The sequence below is a fragment of the Diplotaxodon limnothrissa genome, linkage group LG23 (assembly GCF_057381915.1).
Source record: "Diplotaxodon limnothrissa isolate DT_005_m linkage group LG23, D_limnothrissa_male_GT1.1, whole genome shotgun sequence".
Classification (NCBI taxonomy): domain Eukaryota; kingdom Metazoa; phylum Chordata; class Actinopteri; order Cichliformes; family Cichlidae; genus Diplotaxodon; species Diplotaxodon limnothrissa.
Genome location: NC_140617.1, coordinates 40355334 through 40376248, shown reverse-complemented (window position 1 = coordinate 40376248; position 20915 = coordinate 40355334). Strand labels below are relative to the sequence as shown.

General features: G+C 44.8%; 1 protein-coding gene across 1 annotated transcript; it reads right to left on the bottom strand.

The window, feature by feature from the left end:
• Positions 1 to 386: 386 nt before the first annotated feature.
• On the bottom strand, positions 387 to 18285 carry adamts5 (ADAM metallopeptidase with thrombospondin type 1 motif, 5 (aggrecanase-2)). Its single transcript, XM_085347418.1, has 8 exons — positions 16970 to 18285; positions 8893 to 9025; positions 8488 to 8655; positions 7689 to 7972; positions 6200 to 6383; positions 5927 to 6102; positions 5666 to 5841; positions 387 to 4807 (listed from the first exon to the last, which is right to left on the bottom strand). The coding sequence occupies exons 1-8, from the start codon at positions 18047 to 18049 to the stop codon at positions 4126 to 4128; spliced, it is 2883 nt and encodes a 960-aa protein (XP_085203544.1). The 5' UTR covers positions 18050 to 18285; the 3' UTR covers positions 387 to 4125.
• Positions 18286 to 20915: the final 2630 nt, after the last annotated feature.

Sequence of the window (20915 nt, the reverse complement as noted above, 5' to 3'; positions counted from 1 at the left end):
GTATTTTTACATGGTAGAAGCTTAACTTGCATGGTTGGATGCACTAACAATCTGTATTCAACAATGGATTTTAGACATGTCCTAAAACCATGTGGTTTCTACAACTGAATCATGGCTCTTGTTTTAAACCTGAAGTGGTTACTTAAATTACTTTACAACAGTCCAGCTTCAGAGGTCAGAGTAGTATGTCCTTAAAATGGATCAAATATCTATAGTAGAGTATTTGTCATTCGCACATTTTTTAGTCTAGTTTACTAAATCTGTAATTGGAAGACAATATGTTATTGACTCTACCATCAGGTATATACACTGATGCCATGACAAAAACGACACAGACACAAAGACTTTTAAATATATAGATTTTATATACATATATTCATGTGGGTGACTAGAAAAGAAAACACTATATTCTTACAAAGGAATGATTCTGCACAGTCATATTCCTAAGTTAAATAGTAATTTGATACAAAATTACTATAATAAATAAAACTCATCTCATTGCTTTTTATTCACACATACCAGTTATACAAACAATAAATTACAAGTTCAGTGCTGTGTTTCTGTCATTCAGCGAGAGGGGTTTTCCCCACAGGAGTCAGAGTCGGGTTGTGTGTGGAGTCTGTGTCTGCGAAGTTTATGGCTGAAATCTGTGCAAATGATGGATTGTTTCAATGTGACTGCATGTGTACATTACTGTTACAACATGGCTGAATACTAACACATATGAATGATCTATGCATTGTACAAACATTGTCTACATTGCGTAAATAAATGTGAATGTCTGAGCGGCAAAGAGAAAACATTTTAAGAGTGACCTCGGTCATGTCATATCAGCAACTTCTTCTCATGCTTTGTTTTCTCCTGCACAGATGCCAGATGGGTGAGGTTGGTCACACAGGAAAATGCAATAGGTGCCAGATACTTTAATACAATTACAGGAAGGTATTTTTTTTAAGCCCATTAGATATGTAATTAACTTTACTTTGTTATAATAGGGATTAAATATTATCAACAATAAGTGAGGTAATTAAAGTCCTCGGTATTAAATTCTTATGGAAACATTAATGCTGTTCATATAGTGTTACCCCAAAATGAATATTTTAAGGGGTTGGTCTATTTAAATTAAACAAAAGCTTACAGTAGATTAAGTATTAACTAGCAAGGTTTTGCCTAAATGAATTGTTTTAATATCTATTTGCCAGGTGCTAAGCATCAGTCGTCTTGGAACAGCTTGTTAGCGTAGTTTAGCATTCAGACAGCAAACATAGGCAAATTTGAATACAACTTTACACTCCAGTTTATGTAAAACATGAATAAGAATGGTATAATGACATATTTTTTTACTTTAGAAATGCCAGTGTGTGTATTTTTAATCTTTCTTGAATGTATTTTTGATCTACAATTAGCATAAAGCAAGCCATGCTAGTTTTGTGCGCTACTCTGTTTAAAAGATGCCTATGTGTGTAATTTCACAAAAGACAAGTGTTTTGTCTTTGTTTTCTTTTTACAATTCAATGACAATTTCTTTTTGTACAATCAGTGTTTACTAGCTAACATATAACAATTTCTACGGTAGTTAGTTAAAATAGTTCCAATGACATTAATGACAGCTGAACCTGGAGTCAATATAAAATTTAAAAAAAAAATTCCCAGGCGCCTTGACGTCCACTTATATGGGTTGACGACCCTCTTAAGGTACTACTCCCACTAGGGCTTAAATACCTGGAACTCTCCAACATTTGATCTAAGAACTGAAGAAGCCTCTCGGATGAGAGATAAAACATCTTTTAGAACTTAAAGAAGTCCAGTCATTTTTCTTTACAAGCTCCTTAGATTCCATATAAAATGCTACCATTTGCTGAATTAAAAAAAAATCTGTCATCAAACTATACTTATATTTTTGGTGGAAACACCAGACAAGCTAAGACCTCAGACACATAGACCTATAAACTGGTCAGTAACCCCTTGGCAACCGCTGGGCACAGAGGAAAGATGCGAAAATGCGTTGGCAAGTGGATGCTGGAGGTTGCTGGCTGTTGGTCACAAAGAGGGCACTGTACAGGGCACTTATCGTTGCTTGGGCACTAGCAAATTGCTGCACTTGCCTGTAGTTTTTGTGGAAAATGTCAATTTAAAAACTGTCTGAGCTGTCGTGAAGTTTAGAAAAACACCAGTATAAACCAAAAAGGTAGAATGTTTGCCTTTACAGTAAAAGTTGTGCCATACCACTACAACCAACACAAATTTGACTTTGAAGGTGAGCAGTCTTTGTTTTTGCTTTGCATTGCACAGTTTCACTACTTGGCAAATAGTTTGCAAGTGTTTGCAAACAAGTCAGCAACTAGTTGACAGCGGCTTTAGCAATTGATTTCACAGCAACTGTTAGCAACCTTCAACAACCAATCACCAGCTGTACATACACAATACATATCATTCACTGGCAACTGGTGTTGCCAGATAGTCTCCGACTGGTCCTTAGACTTGTGCAAAGAGCAAAAGGTTACTGACGAAAGGTCAGACATTAGCTTTTAAAAACCAGCAATCAGATTGAACAATTTAATCCTTGTTCCAAAGGACTTTTTTGTGACATCAATATATTTTTGTATGATAGCCAACTTCACCCATCAGTCCTGAAAAAATGACTTGGACAGCATGTAAAATGAGCAAAAGAGTAAAATGTGATGAAAAAAAGAATTGAATTGCAAAAGGACAATAATGACTGCATTACTATTTCTCTTGCTGTCGTTGCGAGTATCCAGGGCACACAATGTCATATTAGCATAATTTCCTAAACAGATAAACAGACAAACAGGCATTAACTAACACAAAAAATACCCTTTCAGCACCAGTATAATGACTGACATATGTGGAGCTGAGAGTGAAGAAGTTTCAAGACGTAGTAAAACATGTTCACGGTATATACTCAATGTGCTTAAAACACAGGACTGGGTAGTGGCACATAACATGCTCACACTTACACACTGCACAGGCATTAAAACCAAGCATTGTCCCAGACCTGTGAGTCACTATCATTCTCCATAAATATTAAGGAGTGTCATGGTCACTTTGCCTCTTATTCAACTTCTTTTTTAAGATGCTATGCTGCTGTTGCAGTGAACGGGTAGTTGTAAAAGTCAGTAGAATCAATACTGGTGTCTTTAGGATAAACTTTCTTCCTATGCTCATTCTGAGTGAAGTGATCACTCAAAAGTTGTCTTGACCTTGGTACATTTGATTAAATATAGAGCTTTAACACAATGTATCATCGATGTCTGGGTTTTCACGTTTGTTCTTGGTCATTGAGCCAATCTCCCCATGTACCTTCAGCTGGAAACTGTATTCATGAGCTATCTGTTGTGTTTTTGGTTGTCAGTTGGATCTATCAAAGAAAGACGCAAATGCCTGAAGTCAAAATATATGGCTAGCTGTGATCTGTCTGCAGCTACAGTAATATGGACATTTCAGTCACATTTTTATAAGCAAAGAACCTTTGATTGGAAGACTATGGACCACTATTTAACAGAATGGAAGCCTGTTTAATGGAAGAGACCTTTTTGTCGGTCAGGGCTGCCTTCTGTGAGAGACACTAAAATGTCGAATGTACAGGAGATGACAATCTAGGTTCATGACATGTGGTGTGAAAGTTGTGTGACTGATGATGAGATGAGTAACGAAGGCTTCCCTTGGTTGGGGCTCTTGTCTTAGGACAAAAGACGATTTCCAAATTCCCACAGTGAGATGAACACATGGAATCATAAGAAGACACGACACGCATGCCATTACGGGGCAACACACACTAGGCCTCCAGAATTTGGAGACTGAAGTAAAGACAGTTAGTTATTTGTCCATGTGGCATGCAACTTAGCCATGGCAGGGCAACAGTCATCACTCTCATATCAAAACTGTCCTCGATTCTGCATAGCTATTGTTATTCCAGATAATTCCTCTGCCATATGGTCAGGTACATCCATGCCGATCTGCCTCAGAGTCTCTTTGGGTCTATTCTGGGTGCTATCTGACAACATTCACTGTCCTGTTTAAGGTTCGACATTTTTAATTCATTGGTTCGTAGTTCTACATCCAGCACTTGAGACTTTAATCAATTGACACTTTCCTCTTGCCGCCTCAGCATTTCTTCACCAGACAGTGTCTGAAGGCTGAGGGGCGGGCACCCAGCACACATCTTTTAGACAGTTTCCCATCCCGGTCCTTACACTGTACTGTCCGGCTCTGCCAGCCAGTGTCACAAGTCCTGGAGCAGGTCATCCACGGCCCCGTTACCCACTGTGGCCCTGGAGCCGGGGTTGAGGGACCTGGAGCTGTGGATGGCCCTGGAACAAGAAGAGGAGGAGCGTAGGAAGACAAAGTGGTACTGCTAGTGGTAGTGGTGGTGGTTCTTGTCGTAGTTAACAGTGTTGTAGTTAACTTTGGATTGGGGATGAGAGGAAGTGACCGTGGCTGTGGATTTGTCCGACGGGGCATGAAAAAGCTATAATGGACATCCAGAGGCTTTTTGGCATCTGTCGCTAGAATCTGAACCACCAAGGGTTCTTGAAGAGCCCCGGGGCCCATACTGTGAAGCCATTCCTCCCTCTGGCTCCACCCACTGTAGTTGAGCACAGAACCGTTGAGTGGGATGACTGTCTCAGAGGTGGAGATCATGAACTTGCCATTTAGGAGGTAGTCTCCATTGGGCCGTCGAAGAGCTAGGTAGGCAGTGTACCGGGTCTGGTCCTTGGCCTTGTGCTGACGAACCTTGATGTGAGTAGAGCCTGCAGGGATCTTCACTACGTCAGTGTAGCCCTTACTGTTTGGCATGAGAGAAAGTAGAGGGGTCAGTTCAGTAAATAACACATGATCTTGTCCTTATAAAACTAAAAGCCGTTTTCAGTGTTTAGACCTGCTGTCACATGCTATAGAATCAGAATAAATTTAGGCTTGTTTAGCAACACTAATAACAAATGCAAATAGAGGGAGTTAAAGAGCAACAGTCAACGGATATCTGCCTAAATAGTCATGTGCGGATACATTTTTGTTTGTACTATGACTGTAGCTAAGTCCGTGAGCTTTTTTCACGCTAGATACTGTTACGCCGGCCATATAGTAGGATTAGCACAACACAAAATAAAGTCTTAAGCCAACTGATAATTAGATATAATCAGAGTTAACATTTAGGCCTGGGTATCGCATAGTTATTCACGGTACGATATTATAACAATACACCAAAGGTATCACGATGTAGTGATTCTGCAAGACTGATAACCTGCAAGGCAGTTATCTATGATGGACCACAATATCTGTGTACCTAAAGGAAAACACCACAAAAAAATCCAAAAATCAGGAATTTTTCATTGTATTGTGGTGTTAGTGCTAGTGAATAGAATTATGAAGTTGTAATTCGTCCATTGAGTTAGATAATCAATTGAATGTCTAATATTTTACTGCTTCACTACAAATTAACATCGATTTGCTCTACCTGCAGCGCCACCATCAGCAGTTATGAAGTAGTGATGCTGTTATGTAAATACTGACAAGAGCGTATCATGACAAGAAGCAATATGACATAGTTGTTGACATCTTCCATGTACAAACTGACCAGCTACTAACAGTCCTGCTCATGCATGTATGCAATGGAGCTACAATGCATACAATGCTTTTGCCTTACCTCTTCTTGGTGAAGTTTCCCACCACACGTATGCATCCTGTGCCATCACCTCCACATATACCACACTTGTCAAACTGAAGCTTGGAGCCAATGATGCCATCGCATCCTGTCCGCACACATTTCCCTTTCACGCATACCGAACTGCTGTACGGACGGCACTCTGTCCCATCTACCACCTGAAAACACAAAGTCGCTATCGTGATCAATCGTGTACATCTCCCCCGTCATTAAATACACAGCGCTGTCGTCTAAGTAACTCACCCTTTGAGAGAACACCACATAGTATCCAGTTCCTTTTGCTCTGCAAGTTAGCTTGCACACATCTTTAGGCAGAACTCCTGCGTACTTAGGCACCCACTCAACGAAGGTCTTCACCCCTTTGGGATCTGTCTGGGGACCGTTGCGCACCTCACACTGCTCCTGGCGGAAACTCTTGTCTGCAGGAAAGTGCAGTAAAAAGAGGTTTGAAATTAATGACTACGTACTAATAGATGTGCACTAATAGCTTATGCATTCTTAAGCTGTCACGCTCACTTGGTGTTGGGCACGGTGTTACACTGCAAGACCGATAGATGGCCCTCTTTCCTGTGCAGTAGCGCCCGTTGTTCCGTGGTGGTGGGTTGTTGCAAAGGCGCTGGGCAAACTGCACCCCACCCCCACAAGTTCTGGAGCACGGACCCCAAGGACCCCAAGAACTCCAGCTACCGTGATTGGACGCCTGGCAGAGGAGCGAAAGGAGTAGAGAGGAGAGGGAAGATGAAAGAGGCAAAAATGACAGCAGAGGAAAGATCAGAGGGTATAAAAGATGAAGGAAAAAAAGGAGATGAGAGAGAACAATTAGTGCTTATCAAACATGCTAGAAGCTGGAGTCGGCCAAATCACGTGTCATAGGAAAAGCTGTTTGGAGAGAGATCTGCGATAAAGGAAAATGTGACGTTCACTTTGGAAAAGAGACGGGAAAAGGTTGGAGACTATGGTCATGTGATAATAACTCTTTTTAAAAGCCACTCGTTAGTGCAGCAGAGGAGGTTCTATCTGCGGTCAGAGCTCACATGCTTCCCTGGAGGAGCAGCCTGAATGAAATTCTTCAGGTAACATGACTATTTTTTTGTGTCTTTCCAACCAGCCTTACATGATTCATTGGCGATAAAAACAACTGGATAAGTAGCTCTTTGCATTTTATGAGACAAACTGGATCGTGTAATCCCCCTATTTCTTTGGAAATAGCTTTCCATTTAATTCCACTGCAGAGTTTTATGGCACTTGAACCAATTCTTTCCACAGTAAAAGCTATGCAATCTGCAATCATACTTCAAGAAATACGGAGAGGTTAAAAGATCCCAAAGTCTAAAATACAGGGAGTGGGTTTAAGCTTGCTCCGAGCAGGAAACTGCTCGTCATATAAGCAGTGAAAATGAAATGACTCAGAACTTGAGCCACATCTAGCCGTGCAGCCGTCTGCCAAGGATCCAGTCGCTCTCGTCAAATGTCATGTGACAAACAAACACAAAAGGAGAAAATATTCTCCTTGCTCCCAATCTTTCTTTTTTGGACATTCCCTCTCTTTTCCTCCCCTGATGCACACACACACACGGGGTCGACAGTCTGCCAAGAACAGATTGGATCCTTTAACTCATAAAGGCCAAATTCAATTTGGGCCTGTTTGAGTAAGGCCGACGGAACAAATAGCACAGATCAGCAGTGTCTTGAATACAGCAGACCACACAATGAAGCCACAGAATGAATTTGATCTTTTGCTCGCTTTCATTTTTTTTTACTGACTTTCTACTTCCATGCGCTCTCCAAAGCACCCCTGTGTGCTCTACATATGAAGTGTATACTTTTTCTCTTTGTCTCCTACAAACAAGTTTGTCCAATGTGGGAATGAGATCCTAAAATATCAGCTTGCGAGCTATAAAAAGAACTCTATTTCTATCGACTCCCTTTTGTCTCTCCTGACAAATTCCTTCTGTCTCTGCGTCTTTTACCTTAGACTCCAACACCATCCATCCATCCCTCTTACCGAGTAGTGCTTCTTGCGGGTCTTGTCCACGCACTTTCCCTGCAGGCAGATGCGACCCTTCCCACAGGGCGTTCCCTCCACTGCCGGCAGCTTCTTGGTCAGGCACACCATCTGTCCCTGGCGAATCACTGCGCACCACAGCCGCGAACATACGTCCATGCCCGGGCACACTGTGTACTCAGGGCCGAAGGCCAGGCGACACTGGCGTACGGCGTCGTAGCTCTGCCCCGGGAGCTCCTCGGGGCCGAGGAGGGCCTGGCGGGGCGAGTCGAGGAGGCATTCGGCTGTGGAGGAAGGAGGTGTTTTTAAAGATCTGTGCCGTGCATACTGTTTGTGCACTGGTGTACGAATGCTTCTTTCAGTTGACAGATAAACTAGGCCATTATGACCTATCACTCAATAAAAGTGCTGGAGCAGCAGCACATGCTGTCAAGCCCTAAATCATGCTGTTGGTACATGAAATACGCCGAAATCCATGGAAACGCTGAGCAAAAAGTCAGCAAACTGTGGTGCTTTATGGTTGTCATGAATAAAACTGCCTGATCAAACTGGAATGCAAAGCATGACTCATCCTGATCTTTGGCTGCACTGCAACTGCTCTTTAAAGAACTTAACAGGATTGTAAATAAGCCTCTATTAATAGAGATTATTGCTTTGCTTGGTAGTAAACAGCTCTCAGTGATAGCTATCACCAGTCAAATTTACATGGATGCAATTTGGAGGTGGCAGCCTGGGAAAAGTTCTCACTTTTAGAAAGAAATTACAAGCATTGCTGTCGTGCATCTTCTCCCACGCTCACCGTTGCCGTCGTCGAAGAAGTCGGTGATGGTTGCTGAGGTGCAGCGGCTCCAGGGTTTGGAGGCATCGATGGAGGTGAGAATGGAGGACATGAGCCGCTTGTCGCTGTTCACTCCGAAGCGCTCTTCGCAGAACTTGGAGTCGTCGTGGGACAAACCAAGCAGGTGACCTGAGTCACAACGAGAGAGGACATTTTTGTTTTTCCCCCTGAAGGACTTGTCTCAGATTTGCACACGCAGCAAGAATGAGAAAAGAAAACACACCTAATGTTATCAGTGGTATGACATCAGGGAACACTGGTGTGAGATTAATCAGCGAGAGGAAGACAGAGTGCTGACAGATGTGCATGTGCAAGCCCTGGCTTGTTTACATCTTTGTGTTGCTGTGTGTGTGTATCCATGCCTACCTATCTCATGGGCGACGGTAAATGCGGCGTGAAGCCCGTCGTCCTCGATGACGGCGCAGCTCCTCTCTGGAGAGCAGATGGTGCCGACGTCCGCCATGCCCAGCGTGTCACAGGAGTGGTGGCCACAGAGGTCCTGGACAAAAAAATACTGCACATTTAAATCAAAAGCTAATAACAAATAAATAATGGGCTTCATACTCAATCTCAAGATATGAGGTCTAAGATAATCTGTATTTCATCACAATTAAATGAAATATAGGTAAAGCTACTTCGAAACTCTGGATCTCGAGTCTGCTCCAGCATAGAAATCATCCACTTGCTGAAGAAGCTAAATGGTCGGCTTGTTGCCGGGACCAGTCCTCTCATGCTGGGGGAGGAGAAATTACGAGTGATATAGGAGGAAGCTCCATGAGTTCAAAACTGCCTTTTAATCTACTGGTCCCCGTGTACTTGCCGTAATCAACGCTTCACCAGTGTCTAGCAAAGTCCCTGCTTATTTTAGGAATGCTGTCCTCCGACCACTTTTACAAAAAAACAAAAAAACCCAAGGTTGACCCTTCTCTCCTCTTGCCAGTAACAAACCCATCTCAGAATTACAGTTTATTGCTCAGATTTTAGAGAAGGCATGTCTTTTATCTTCCTCCTCTCACCCCAACCGGCTGCAGCAGATGGCCCCGCCCCGCCCTGAGCCTGGTTCTGTCAGCGGTTTCTTCCTGTTAAAAGGGAGTTTTTCCTTCCCACTGTCGCCAAAGTGCTTGCTCATAGGAGGTCATATGATTGTTTGGTTTTACGTCACTCTTCTTCACTTTCCAAAACCAACACGCTACCTATGGGGCTACAGAATGAAGCCAACTGCATGTTAAAATACCCCACTATAAAGACTATAAAAGCATATTTACAGCTTGATTTTGTTCATCGTGGATAGTTTCCAACTCTACAACTGTATCGTGGTTGAACTATTTTTTATGGTGTGTCGACACAGGCCAATGTCACCTGCAAGGCCTCGCGCCCGCTAGCCACTGAGCTGGGCCTGGTTTATGGTGTTGTTGCGTTTTCCATTTTGCTTTCACTGGAATTATTTGACAAATAATATGGATTGCTGTTTGGTGTAGGCCGTTTATGAAGTCTTTTGTCCTCTTGTCCAAATATTGTGAATCATTACACCAACATGACGGGAGGCAAAATGCTGAAGGTTTCAAAATGAGAAGCTCAGATACTAGTTGCTACTCCCATCTTTTATCTACAGTCTATGGCAAGAGCTACAGGTGTCGTTGCGTTTCCCATTTCAGTCACCAGCTACCTGTTTGAACCAAAGGCTGTATAGAAGAACTTCTGCTTCTCATCTTGGATAGAGGGCAGCTATACTGGTTGTACCTCTAGATGGGATAGTTAAGGTATTATTGTGCAAGTGTACAAGGTGACTTCCAATTATGGTGGATGTATCTGCAACACAACACACAAAAGTTTCAGTAAGTCCCAGCTGTTCACAATTTACTTCTAATGTCTTTAACCACAACACAATATGTTAATTTCTCAAAAGCTGTTGTTAAATCCAGTGTGCTGACTGATCCAGATTAAAGATGTGCCTGTCATTGTTCTTTGGCACCTTTCTTCAAGCTAAAATGATTTTAATACGCACTTTTTTTGCTCTCCCTGCTCACTCTCTCCTCCACCATCTGTCTGTCTGCCTTGCCAGAGTACACAGTATTGATCTTTGTTTTGATTCCCACACATGTCCATGCAGATGATGCCTCAGGCGGCGCTGCCTGGCTGCACTGAGTGCTAAAATCAATCGGCAAATCGTACCGTTCCATCAGTACAAGCAGGCCTGCACATGAGCCAGTCCAACGGGACATGCTTAAAAAATATGCGTTCGGCACATAGTTGCACATACATATATGGAGACTGAGATTCATGCATTTCCACACACGCGCAGACACACACATGTCCCATGGAGAGGATGAATTGTCATGTTAAATGGTGCTGACAGGCCTGCTGGGTCGTGTGTGAGAGGCTCTGTGGGGAGGGTGTTTACCCGTTCCGGGCCGATCGGTTTGGAACAAACTGCCTTGTGTTCTGCACTCACACACATGACTGACTGGGTGGGACCTGCTCGCACAGAAACACACACTCAGATAGCTGTAAGTGCATACAATTAAGGACATGGAACATATATAGCATTTTACTGGAAATTCACAATGCACACAGATACAGGAAGACCGCATGTGCTTTTGCCAATTAGCTGCTGGATGAACGAGGAAGCAAACAAAGGCTGATTCTGACTGCACGGACGGCTAACTAGAGCAAAACTGAAGTTTCTGCCTGTGTGTGGAAAGGCCTGAAAACTACAAAAGGAAGCTTGTTTATTTTGCTCAGAAACCGAGGACTTATAGAGAAGTTAGCCTTCATATTTTGGCTTTCTCTTCTCCCCTTTTCCCATACTCTTTCACCCTGCTGCGCTTTACACCCCTTTTCCATTTCATTTATTTATTCATTCATCCCCTCCCAGATATTAATGTGAGAGCTGTTTTTGTTCCGCTCCTTTTTTTGTGTACATGCCTTTCATTGATATAACCCCGTGTAACAAGCGGGTGAAAAATTGGAATCTCCTGTTTGATAAATAGTGACGAGTGAATAATACAGGAAATTCCCCCCAAAACTGAGCATATTTTCTACTTCTTCCCTCTGCCAAGACTTCCTAAACTCGCTTTCATTCGAAGGCCTCTGCAGACATGCAGAGAAAAAGAAAAGCAGGGCGGGTAAAGAAAAATAAGTTCAAGAATCACTCACAGCTGGGAAAGGATGGAGGATTGCCGGAAATTAAGGAGAAGAACTGAGAGGACAAGGAGTTACGGCAATATTGGCAGAAATAACAGGAGAACAGGTGGCAAGCTGGCTGCAAAGGTCAAGAGGCGATCAGAGCAGTGTGTCAGTGTGTATGTTTCTGTGTGTGTGTGAGGTACAAGACCACTTGCACTCCAAGCCGAGGCTAAACAAACAGTTGGCTAGACCCAAACACACAGAGCAGTCCCTCTCGCAGAGAGAGTTCAGCTCACTTTGTGAAACCTGCTGCAGGTTGATTTCCAGCAATCCTAATTACAAACACTGACCGTAATGGTTCCGAATGATTCGCCACCAGTGAGTAACGCTGACCAAAAGCTGACACATATTCGTCAAAAGGTAAATAATAACCATTTAATAGGTTGCTCTTGTTCTTTATAGTCTTTGATATGCACAAAATGAGACTATTTTACAGTCATTATGTTCATGATTAGTAAAAAAAATGTCCTTATGTATTTAGATTTTCTTGAAAATAGGATAAAATATAAGAAGGAAGGAGTGTCCACTTTAACATATGACCAAACACCTTTGAAAACTGACATTCACCCCGGCCTTAGCTGATGGTTCTTTGCGCTAAGTACAAAAGATTTGCAACCACATTAAAGACTTTCAACTAAGCAGTTGAGATACTTTGTAATGAGCTTGTTAGCATGTCTAAAATTACCCCAAACATGTGCATGACCTATCTAGCAAGGCTTTGCCTCCAAAATTCTTACATCCCATCAGAAACAGACTCGTCTCAACGGTTGCTACATTTTTATCACCTGATTTTATATCCATTTAGATCCATTACCTTGAGATTAATGGAGACATCCTTGAAAACTTTTGACTGAAGAATGTTCAAATGCACCCAAATGATTCCTTACAAGTAAACCTTTACTTTGAAAGTCTAGGAAGAACTACTAGAAATGTCTGTGTGTCATCAGTGTAGATGGATTTGACAATGTGGCAGCACTTGCACACTGAACAACAGTGGTCCCAGTAATGATCCTTGGGGAACACCATAGTAAATCAAAGAACAGAAGCACTTCAGTTCTATACTTTAAAGAAATCAATAACCAGTATGAGGATGCCATAGTCCCTGCTTTTGAAGGTGGCACACAACAGCGAGGCAGATAAGAGTTAAGAAACACACATGACGGATTAAGTTGCACTTGGTGCAGTTCAAAAGAAAAACTGCTTATCAGTTAATGAGAAAATAAATAGTTTGGTGGAGTGAATAAATGGAGTTATTTTTAATTTGTTGTGTCACATGAATTGGCCTTTAGTCCAGAATCAAAGGAAACTTTAGGAAATGACTGCAAACAGGAGTGTGTTTTAAAGTCACCGATGCATCTTGAGGGTGAAGAGGGCGAGGTTCGTTTGTTGGCATGGGACAAACCAAACTCCTGGGCTAGTTATGTAATGTCGACAGACAGACATGGGGGGCGGGGGGTTGCGAGGGGGTCGAAAGTTTGGAATCTAAAAGCTGTCTGCAGGTTGTCAACATATGCCAGACGAAGTAAAGCACATGTGAAATATCAAGAGCATTGAAAACAAATAGAGTAACTGGCTGTGACGGGGGCGAGGGCTGGGAAATGTACACTTCAATGTATGGACGCTGGAGAGGAGTGGAGGCAAGTGCACAGGAAAGGGGTGGGGGGCTCCAAACTATACACATGTTTATACTGCCAGAGGGCAAATGACTACAACCGTGTGGAGGGAATAGATGGTGTAATGTGTCTCTACGTCGAGCTTTCTCACTGGCACATGAGGATTAATGCTGTTAAGACATTTATCATACAGTACTTTCCCCTAATATATGCATTTATCTAACTTGTTGTTGTTTATACACTACTTTCCATTTAATCATTAGTTGTTATTAATCTCTGGCTCTCTTCCACAGTGTTTTTTTTTCTTGTCTCCCTCCCAATAGCCGTGACAGACGACTGCCCCTCCCTGATCCTGGTTCTGCTGGAGGTTTCTTCCTGTGAAAAGAGAGTTTTTCCTTCCCACTGTCGGCAAGTGTTGGTCATAGGGTGGGAGCAATATTGCTACAAATGTTTGAAGTGAGTGAAACCCACCCCCCAAATGGCAACATGAACACGTATGCACGCCAGTATATCCACAGTTTTGCGCTCATGCTTTCCTTATAGTACTGCTTTGTCTACTGTACACAACACAGCCAAACACACACAAAAGTGTCCAAAGTCCCGTTCAATGTAGCCGTTGTATTATTCTTGTGCTGGTATGTGTGGAACTGGGTGACACGGCCACACGGGTCAGCACACTGCGGGTACTGGGTGTTGGAGTAATTGGACCCAACCACAAAAGGGGCCCCCGTGCGATCTGGCCCTTTCGTGTGGGAACAATGGAGCGGCCTGACTCTGCGGTCACTGTGAGCTTTGGCTCTACTTTGTCGGACGGCAATAATTGGGCTCTGCATCACAGTTTCACTCTGAATACACAGATGAAAGATGTTTACATGAAAACCAGCGTCCTCTTATTATTTGATACCTCTGACATTCGGTGAGATGGAGCTTACAAGGAACTTTGAGCTCAGTCAAAGCCACATTCGAACTTGTCTTTCCCCGTGACGTTTCCATTTGGCCTACAAGTTCTGTTCCTGAGAAAATAGTTCTTCTTTTTCAAGGCAAAAAGCAACAAGGTATGAAGTAATTGAGGCCAATCAAGTTATTTTCTTGCTGGCACCCCCTCAGTTAGTGGAAACATTAATAGCTGCATTCTGTGTGTAGAATTTGCTGCTCTTAAGCTCAATTCTTATGCAACAATTGACAGCAAAATATTCTTTCTCACGAAGCAGACATTTTTCATGATGTCAGCATCTTTTCACTCTTTGCAGCACCTCTGCAGCAGTGTGGCCCTGCTTGTCGACCTGTCCCATAACAACTCTAATAGCCAGAAACTTCTCTTTGGCTTGTTAAAATCACGACCCACCAAAAGCTAGGTCATGCATTACCTGATTGTGCTAATGCTCACCGCACACATTAACCGCATTTAGCAGCGACTGGGCTCATTTGTCCTGCAGAGGTGAGACAGATAGAAATCAAGAACCCACCTTATGAAGTTCATCGGAGGACTTCGTTATGTTACGGATGATTAAAAGCACTGCTGGGAGGCTGAATCCACTGTATGACCTCCAGGTTCAGCAGTGAAGGTGAGATGGGTGTGAAAGAGACCCAGAGACAGGTTTGTGAATAATGCAGGAGCCGTGAGAGGTGACACTAAAATATTGTGCTGAGTGATATAGTGAGGATCATATTGGAACTATGTTATTGTACCTTTAGGTATACAGTGGTTTGTCACTTGAACAGTGGAGGGAGTACAGACTGACTCAAAGCTTTATCTCACATCACATGGAATGACATAAAGGTTCAAACTTAAATAAATATATATGTACACACACACACACACACACACACACACACACACACACACACACATATATATATATATATATATATATATATATATACACACACATATGCTTTTCTTTTGTGTTTCTCTCTTAATATTGATTGCACTTTAAATTCTAGAACAAACTGTGGAAATATGGACCTTTCGCTCTTTAGGAACATACATGTGCCTTTCCATCCCTTGAAAAGGGAAATTTAGTTGTCTTGAAGTCTGATAATTAGTCCTGGGAGGTGCATTCATGTGGACTGTAACCTGTGAGGACAGAAATGGACTGAATGTACATGATATAACTCTGAAGTTTCAAACTGTGCATGACTGTAATCTTATCTATAGCATGCTGGAGATGAAAAGGCGACTTTAACCAGTACACTGACACTCTGATGGATGTGTTATGCCAGTGTGAGCATGGGTATTTTAATGAGATCAAAGCAGCAGAACAGCTGGAAAGAAGTCACAGTACACGGCCTGTCATGTTTCATAAAAAATTCCTGTCCATTCTGAGTCTGCCTGTCTGTCCCGAGTCTGCCTGAGTATCTGGATTAGTGTTTCCGTGCCCGTCCAGCCTGCCAAACACAAGCGCCGAAGGATGCCACTTCCTCCTGCCTGAGCTCTCTCTCAATCACACCCCTGCAGGTGTAGTGGCAGAGGAGCCACGAGGTGGCTGGCGCACAGAAACTGTGCCACTCTGCCAGCTGTGCTGACCTCAGGTATGCACTACCGGCTGCCTTGTGCAGGAGATCCGAAGTAATACCAATGCTATTTTCTTTTTTTTTTTAGCCCAAGCCATGACAAGACCTTGCATGACTTAAACCCACCGCAATCCAAGGCGAAGCCATCTGACACTGCAGCTAAAACCACCACAAAGCCACACCCGGAGAGGTGAAAAATGCAAATCTGCTGTTGCTGCCCTGCGGCTTCAGGCCAGACATTTAGGGAAGGAGTAGGAGGAGAGAAAGGGATGGTGAAAGAAGGGATAGAAGAGTGTGGTCTCAGTAAAGCGCAGGGCTTCTCACAGGGTGGATGTGTTTGTTTTTCTGACAGCTCCCAGGCTCCAGCTGACAGACACTGGAAAAGTAACTGGGGAAAGAAATGTGCAGGCAGGAGTGATGAGAGAAAGAGAAGAAGAAGAAGAAGAAAGGGGGGGGGGGGGGGGGGATCTGGGACAGCTACCTAATTAAATGCTGCTTCAGGGGGAATTTAGAAATTTTTTTAGGGATAGTTCTGCTCTGCACCCTGCAGCTGATTTCAAGTCTCCAACACTGGGACACACAGACTGCGAGGCTTTTTGGGGTTGTCAGGGGACTGGGAGGGTTACGGGATGAGAGGATGGGGGTGGGTGGGATGGAGACAGAAGGGCCTGCCCAGAAAAACACCAGGGGCAGGAAATACAGTTTTTATGGCCGTTTTCACACACGCTGCGCTCGATTTACGCACGCGAGTTTCAGCAGAACAGAAGATGGGAGGAAAACACAAGGAGCAGGAAAATAAACACTACAGGGGTGTGAACACAGAGACACGCGGGCAAACTGTCGTTGCTGTTTCGACCTTCGGGGTTTATATTTAGGGAAATCGATTAAAACACAGAATAACGTGACATTTCTTCATGTTCAAAGACGAATATGTGACGTGTGTGAGCTCCTTGGTTATAGTGAACCAGCTGCCCCCGCGTGCGCCATCGAAATCAAAACAAACTGTGTCGTCACACTCCAACAGCTGCCTCGGTCTCTATGCGAGCGCGCAATCGGAGAAGCGGCAGGTGGAGGCGCGTAAAATAAAAAAGAGAAACATAAATAAATAAGGGAGGGGGCTGTCTGTTTACCTGCCTGGTGAAGAGGATGGCGGCGTCGTGGTGGTGCTGGTGGTCGTCGTCCAGTGGGTTCTGCTGGTTCTGCCACTTGCAGAAGCTCTTGAGCGTCGCCGCCGCGTTCTTGGTCACCTCCAATCCCTTCTCCTTGTCGGTCACCGCGGTCACTTTGACCACCGACAGCCGGATGGGGTTCTCGATGCTGGCGTGCCCGTACAGCTTAGAGGCGATGGAGGCCAACGTGAGCAAGTAGTGGTTCAAGTCCTTTCCATACTTCTTAGTCATGGTCTCGTCCGCCACCAGGAGCAGCTCCACGTACCTGGCGCGAGACACCGACCTCCTGCGCCGTGCGCCCGGCTCCGGGGAGGGTGCCGTGGCGAGCCGGCTCCACCATCTCCGCCCGCGCTCATCTTCGGCTTCCAAAGCGAGCCCCTCGCGTTCCCGTCTACCCTTCCCGCGACCTCTGCGCCGGCGTTTGCGTTTCTTGCGCCCGTCGCGCGTCCCGCAGCTCTCGCGGCCCTCGCTCATCTCCTCGAAGCTGAAACTTTCGCGCGTGAACACGTGGAGCGCGCTCTCCGCATCCTTGTCCTGCAGGGCGCGCACGTCATGCTCGTGTCCTTTTGCCCTGACGATGGGGGTGACGGTGTAGCGCGCGTCCTTCACTGCGAAGAAGCCCTCGAGACCTCCTCCGCAGAGGTTGAACACGGCCAGGGACTCCGGGTTGGAGTTCACGGTCCCGCGGTACACGCACTCCCTCTGCAGAGGCGCAGGGCTCTGTCCCATCATGGCGAGCACATACTGGGGGCTGAAGTGATGAGACAGCACCGACTCGTCTCGTTCCATGTCCAGCTGAAAGCGGCTCTCATCCAGGTACACCAGGTAGCCAACCCTCCCTCCCCCGTGGTAAATCCGGTCAATAGTCCGCACAACCCCGTCTGTCCTCCGGGCAGGTGTCAGAGGCGAGCCGCTCGCAGGTGGAAGATAGAAACCCTGGAAAGTGGCAAGCCCGGCTTCCAGCTCCAACTCCACGACGCACAGCAGCAGTAGCCGAAACCAGAGCATGCTCCCGGTCAGAGCACCCAGGAGCTGCACCATTGTTCATTCCAACGTGACAAACATCTACGAATCCACTAAAACAAACCTGGACCAGAGGAGAAGACAACTTTGAGTGCTTGTTCCTCCAAAATGCGCATCCTCTCGGTGTCCACAGCTCTCATCCAAAAGCACACAGCATTCACCAACAGGCAGGCAAATAAAACCATAAAGGAAGAAAAAAAAACAACAAGAAAAAAACAGAAAAAAACAGAAAAGGGAAGAAAAAAAGAGCAGCAGAGAGGAACTGTGCGCAGGCTGGAGAGCACCGAGCTGAACTTGGAGAACAAAAACACAAAGTTTGCTCTTAATAGGACCCGGCGAGGAAAAAGTCCTGCCCCCTTTGCGCTCAATCACCATTCCTCCACCCCCCTCCTCTTTTCTCTGTCTCTCGCTCTCTTCCTCAAATCAGAGTAAAGTCAAGTGCTGGAGGAGAGGAGAGGAGAGGAGGGAAACCGTAACAATGCTGTCACTGGAGGATTTTCTGTTGCCTCAGCAAAGGAATGAGGAGGCAGTTATTATCTTTAAGTCACTCGTGGCTGTGAAGAAATAATGAAAATCTAAAACTTATGCATTCATCAGTTTTAAGTTTTCAACACCAACTTCCAGTTTACATTAAAAACTTCACCCAAAAAACAAAAAACCAAGTTGCTTCTCCCCCCCCCTTAAAGTGAACTCCGACACCCCTCCATTAAATGCCAGCCTGTTATTTTTAACACTTTTACCACTTTGACTACTTTAATAATTGAAGGGCGGCAGGATTTGAAAGGAGACTTTCAAAAAACTTAAAGCGGAATAGATAATTTATGGCCGCTCCTGAATAAGAACTCTGGGAGTTCACTGTTCCCGGTGTGAGAACATTTAATGCTGTGTGTGTGTGTTTGAGGAGGAAACGGAAGCAATGGAGGGAAATCTGTGAGCGTGCATACAGTAGGTGCTGTATTGCTCCAACTGGTTCTGTGAATGTAAAGGTGGTGGGAGAGGAAAAAAAGTGTGTGTGTTGTGTGTTGTGTGTGTGACTCTGCAGGTGTGTGGCTGTGCCCGATACTGCCCCAGGACCTGTCTTGATTATTTATTGTACCTTTTCAGGGGCCTGGAGTGTGTGTGTGTGTGTGTGGTATTGCAAATGGGATGTCATACTTGTGTGCTGAGAGAGATTTAGCCTCTTGCTGGGGCTGAAGTCACCACGTCTCACTCATGCACAAACAAACATGCTCTCAGAGGGCAGCCAAACAGGAGAGTGGCTTTTCTGAAAAGAAAAGAAAAAAAAAGTCTTCCAAGACACTGCTCATTCGCTGACTCACCTAACAGCTATTACCTTCACACACCAGCGAAGGGGGAGGTCAGTGTGTGTCTGTGTGCTAAGAGGAAGGCCTCTCTTCATGGATACACTCCCCCCCCTCCTACTTTTCTTCCTTCTCTGTGCAGAACTTGAGAACAGATATTACATTTCAACTTTGCTGCGTCGGACGGTGAGAGAGCATGTCAGCCCTCCTAAAGAGCCATAATCCAAAAGCTTGCTGGACAACTGAGTGGTGTGGGCAGTGCTGGCTGGCACGCAGCTGTGTGATGGGGGTGGGGGTCGTGTGGGTGGACAGCGGAAACTCGGCCCAAAATGGGAACACAGTGCATCGCCACCATAAACCCTGGAACACCCCCTGTCAAATCCCGCCATGGTACGATCCACATTTGAACCAAACATCCCACACGGAGGAGCGCTTTACTTTCTAAAACTTGTAAATGACTAACTTAAATATTTAGAGAATAATCACAAATTGTTACAAAGTGTGCAAAGTTGTGTGTTTAGTGGGGGCGGCTGGGTGGGGGACTTGGGCTCGTGACCTCCTCATATCTTTGTTACGGCTCTGCTGCTGAGTGTTAAAGCCTGTGCTATAGAGTCCCACAGACCTGAAGACAGCACCACCACTGCTCAGCGGATCCAATATCAAGCTCAACTTCACGTGCAAATCACCCAGCTGTTATGCAACCCCCCCACCCTTTCTCTCCTCCCTGTCCTCAAGTTTCATCTCGATTCCCCCTCCAAGTGCTTCTACTTTACACCAAGCTGTCAAGAGTATTGCGGCAAAAAGTGTGTGCATGACTATAGGATCTTTGATACAAGCCGGACCGTCAGTGCTCGTGTGGCTGAGAGCTGTCTATTTCCAGTGTATCTGCAAGTCAACGTGTCGGAGATGTGACTTTTCCTGTAAGTGCATGGGCAGGGTTTCAGATATCTAGTCCCGGGAAGTAATGTGGCCAAAATGTTTAAATTTTTTAAATACGTGTGATGAAAAAGTGCTGCAGCTGCGAGCTGGTGGCAGTGAGCCTGAGCAGAAACGAACTTTTCTCCAGCATCTCAGCATCTTTCAAAGCATTCAGTGAAACAACGCACAGACACATGCTTTGGCTCGCATCCTTGCAGCGTCCTCCTCTCTTCTTCTCTCCCTCCCTCTTCCTCTCTCCTCTTTTGAATCTCACACACTCAGCCCACTGGATCATTTTTAATCCACATCATGTGAAACAGAGACGTATGCCAAAGCAACCATATGGACATAAACCCTCCCCTGTTTTCCCTGCACACACACACACACACACACACACACACACACACACACACACACACACACACACACACACACACACACACACAGTTACATAGTAACCCGGATCACATGTGCAAGAAGGAGGCTGCATTCAGTTTTGCACGTCACCAAAACGAGATGTGTGTGTTTGTGAACCCTTCGTGCTGAGCCACGTGTGTGTGGAGGACCAACCCGCTTCCTCTGGTGGCTGTGGGGGGAGGGAATCCAATACAGTTAATTGACAAACCGAGCCTTTTACATAACCGCCGGACTCTGTCTAAGTGCTG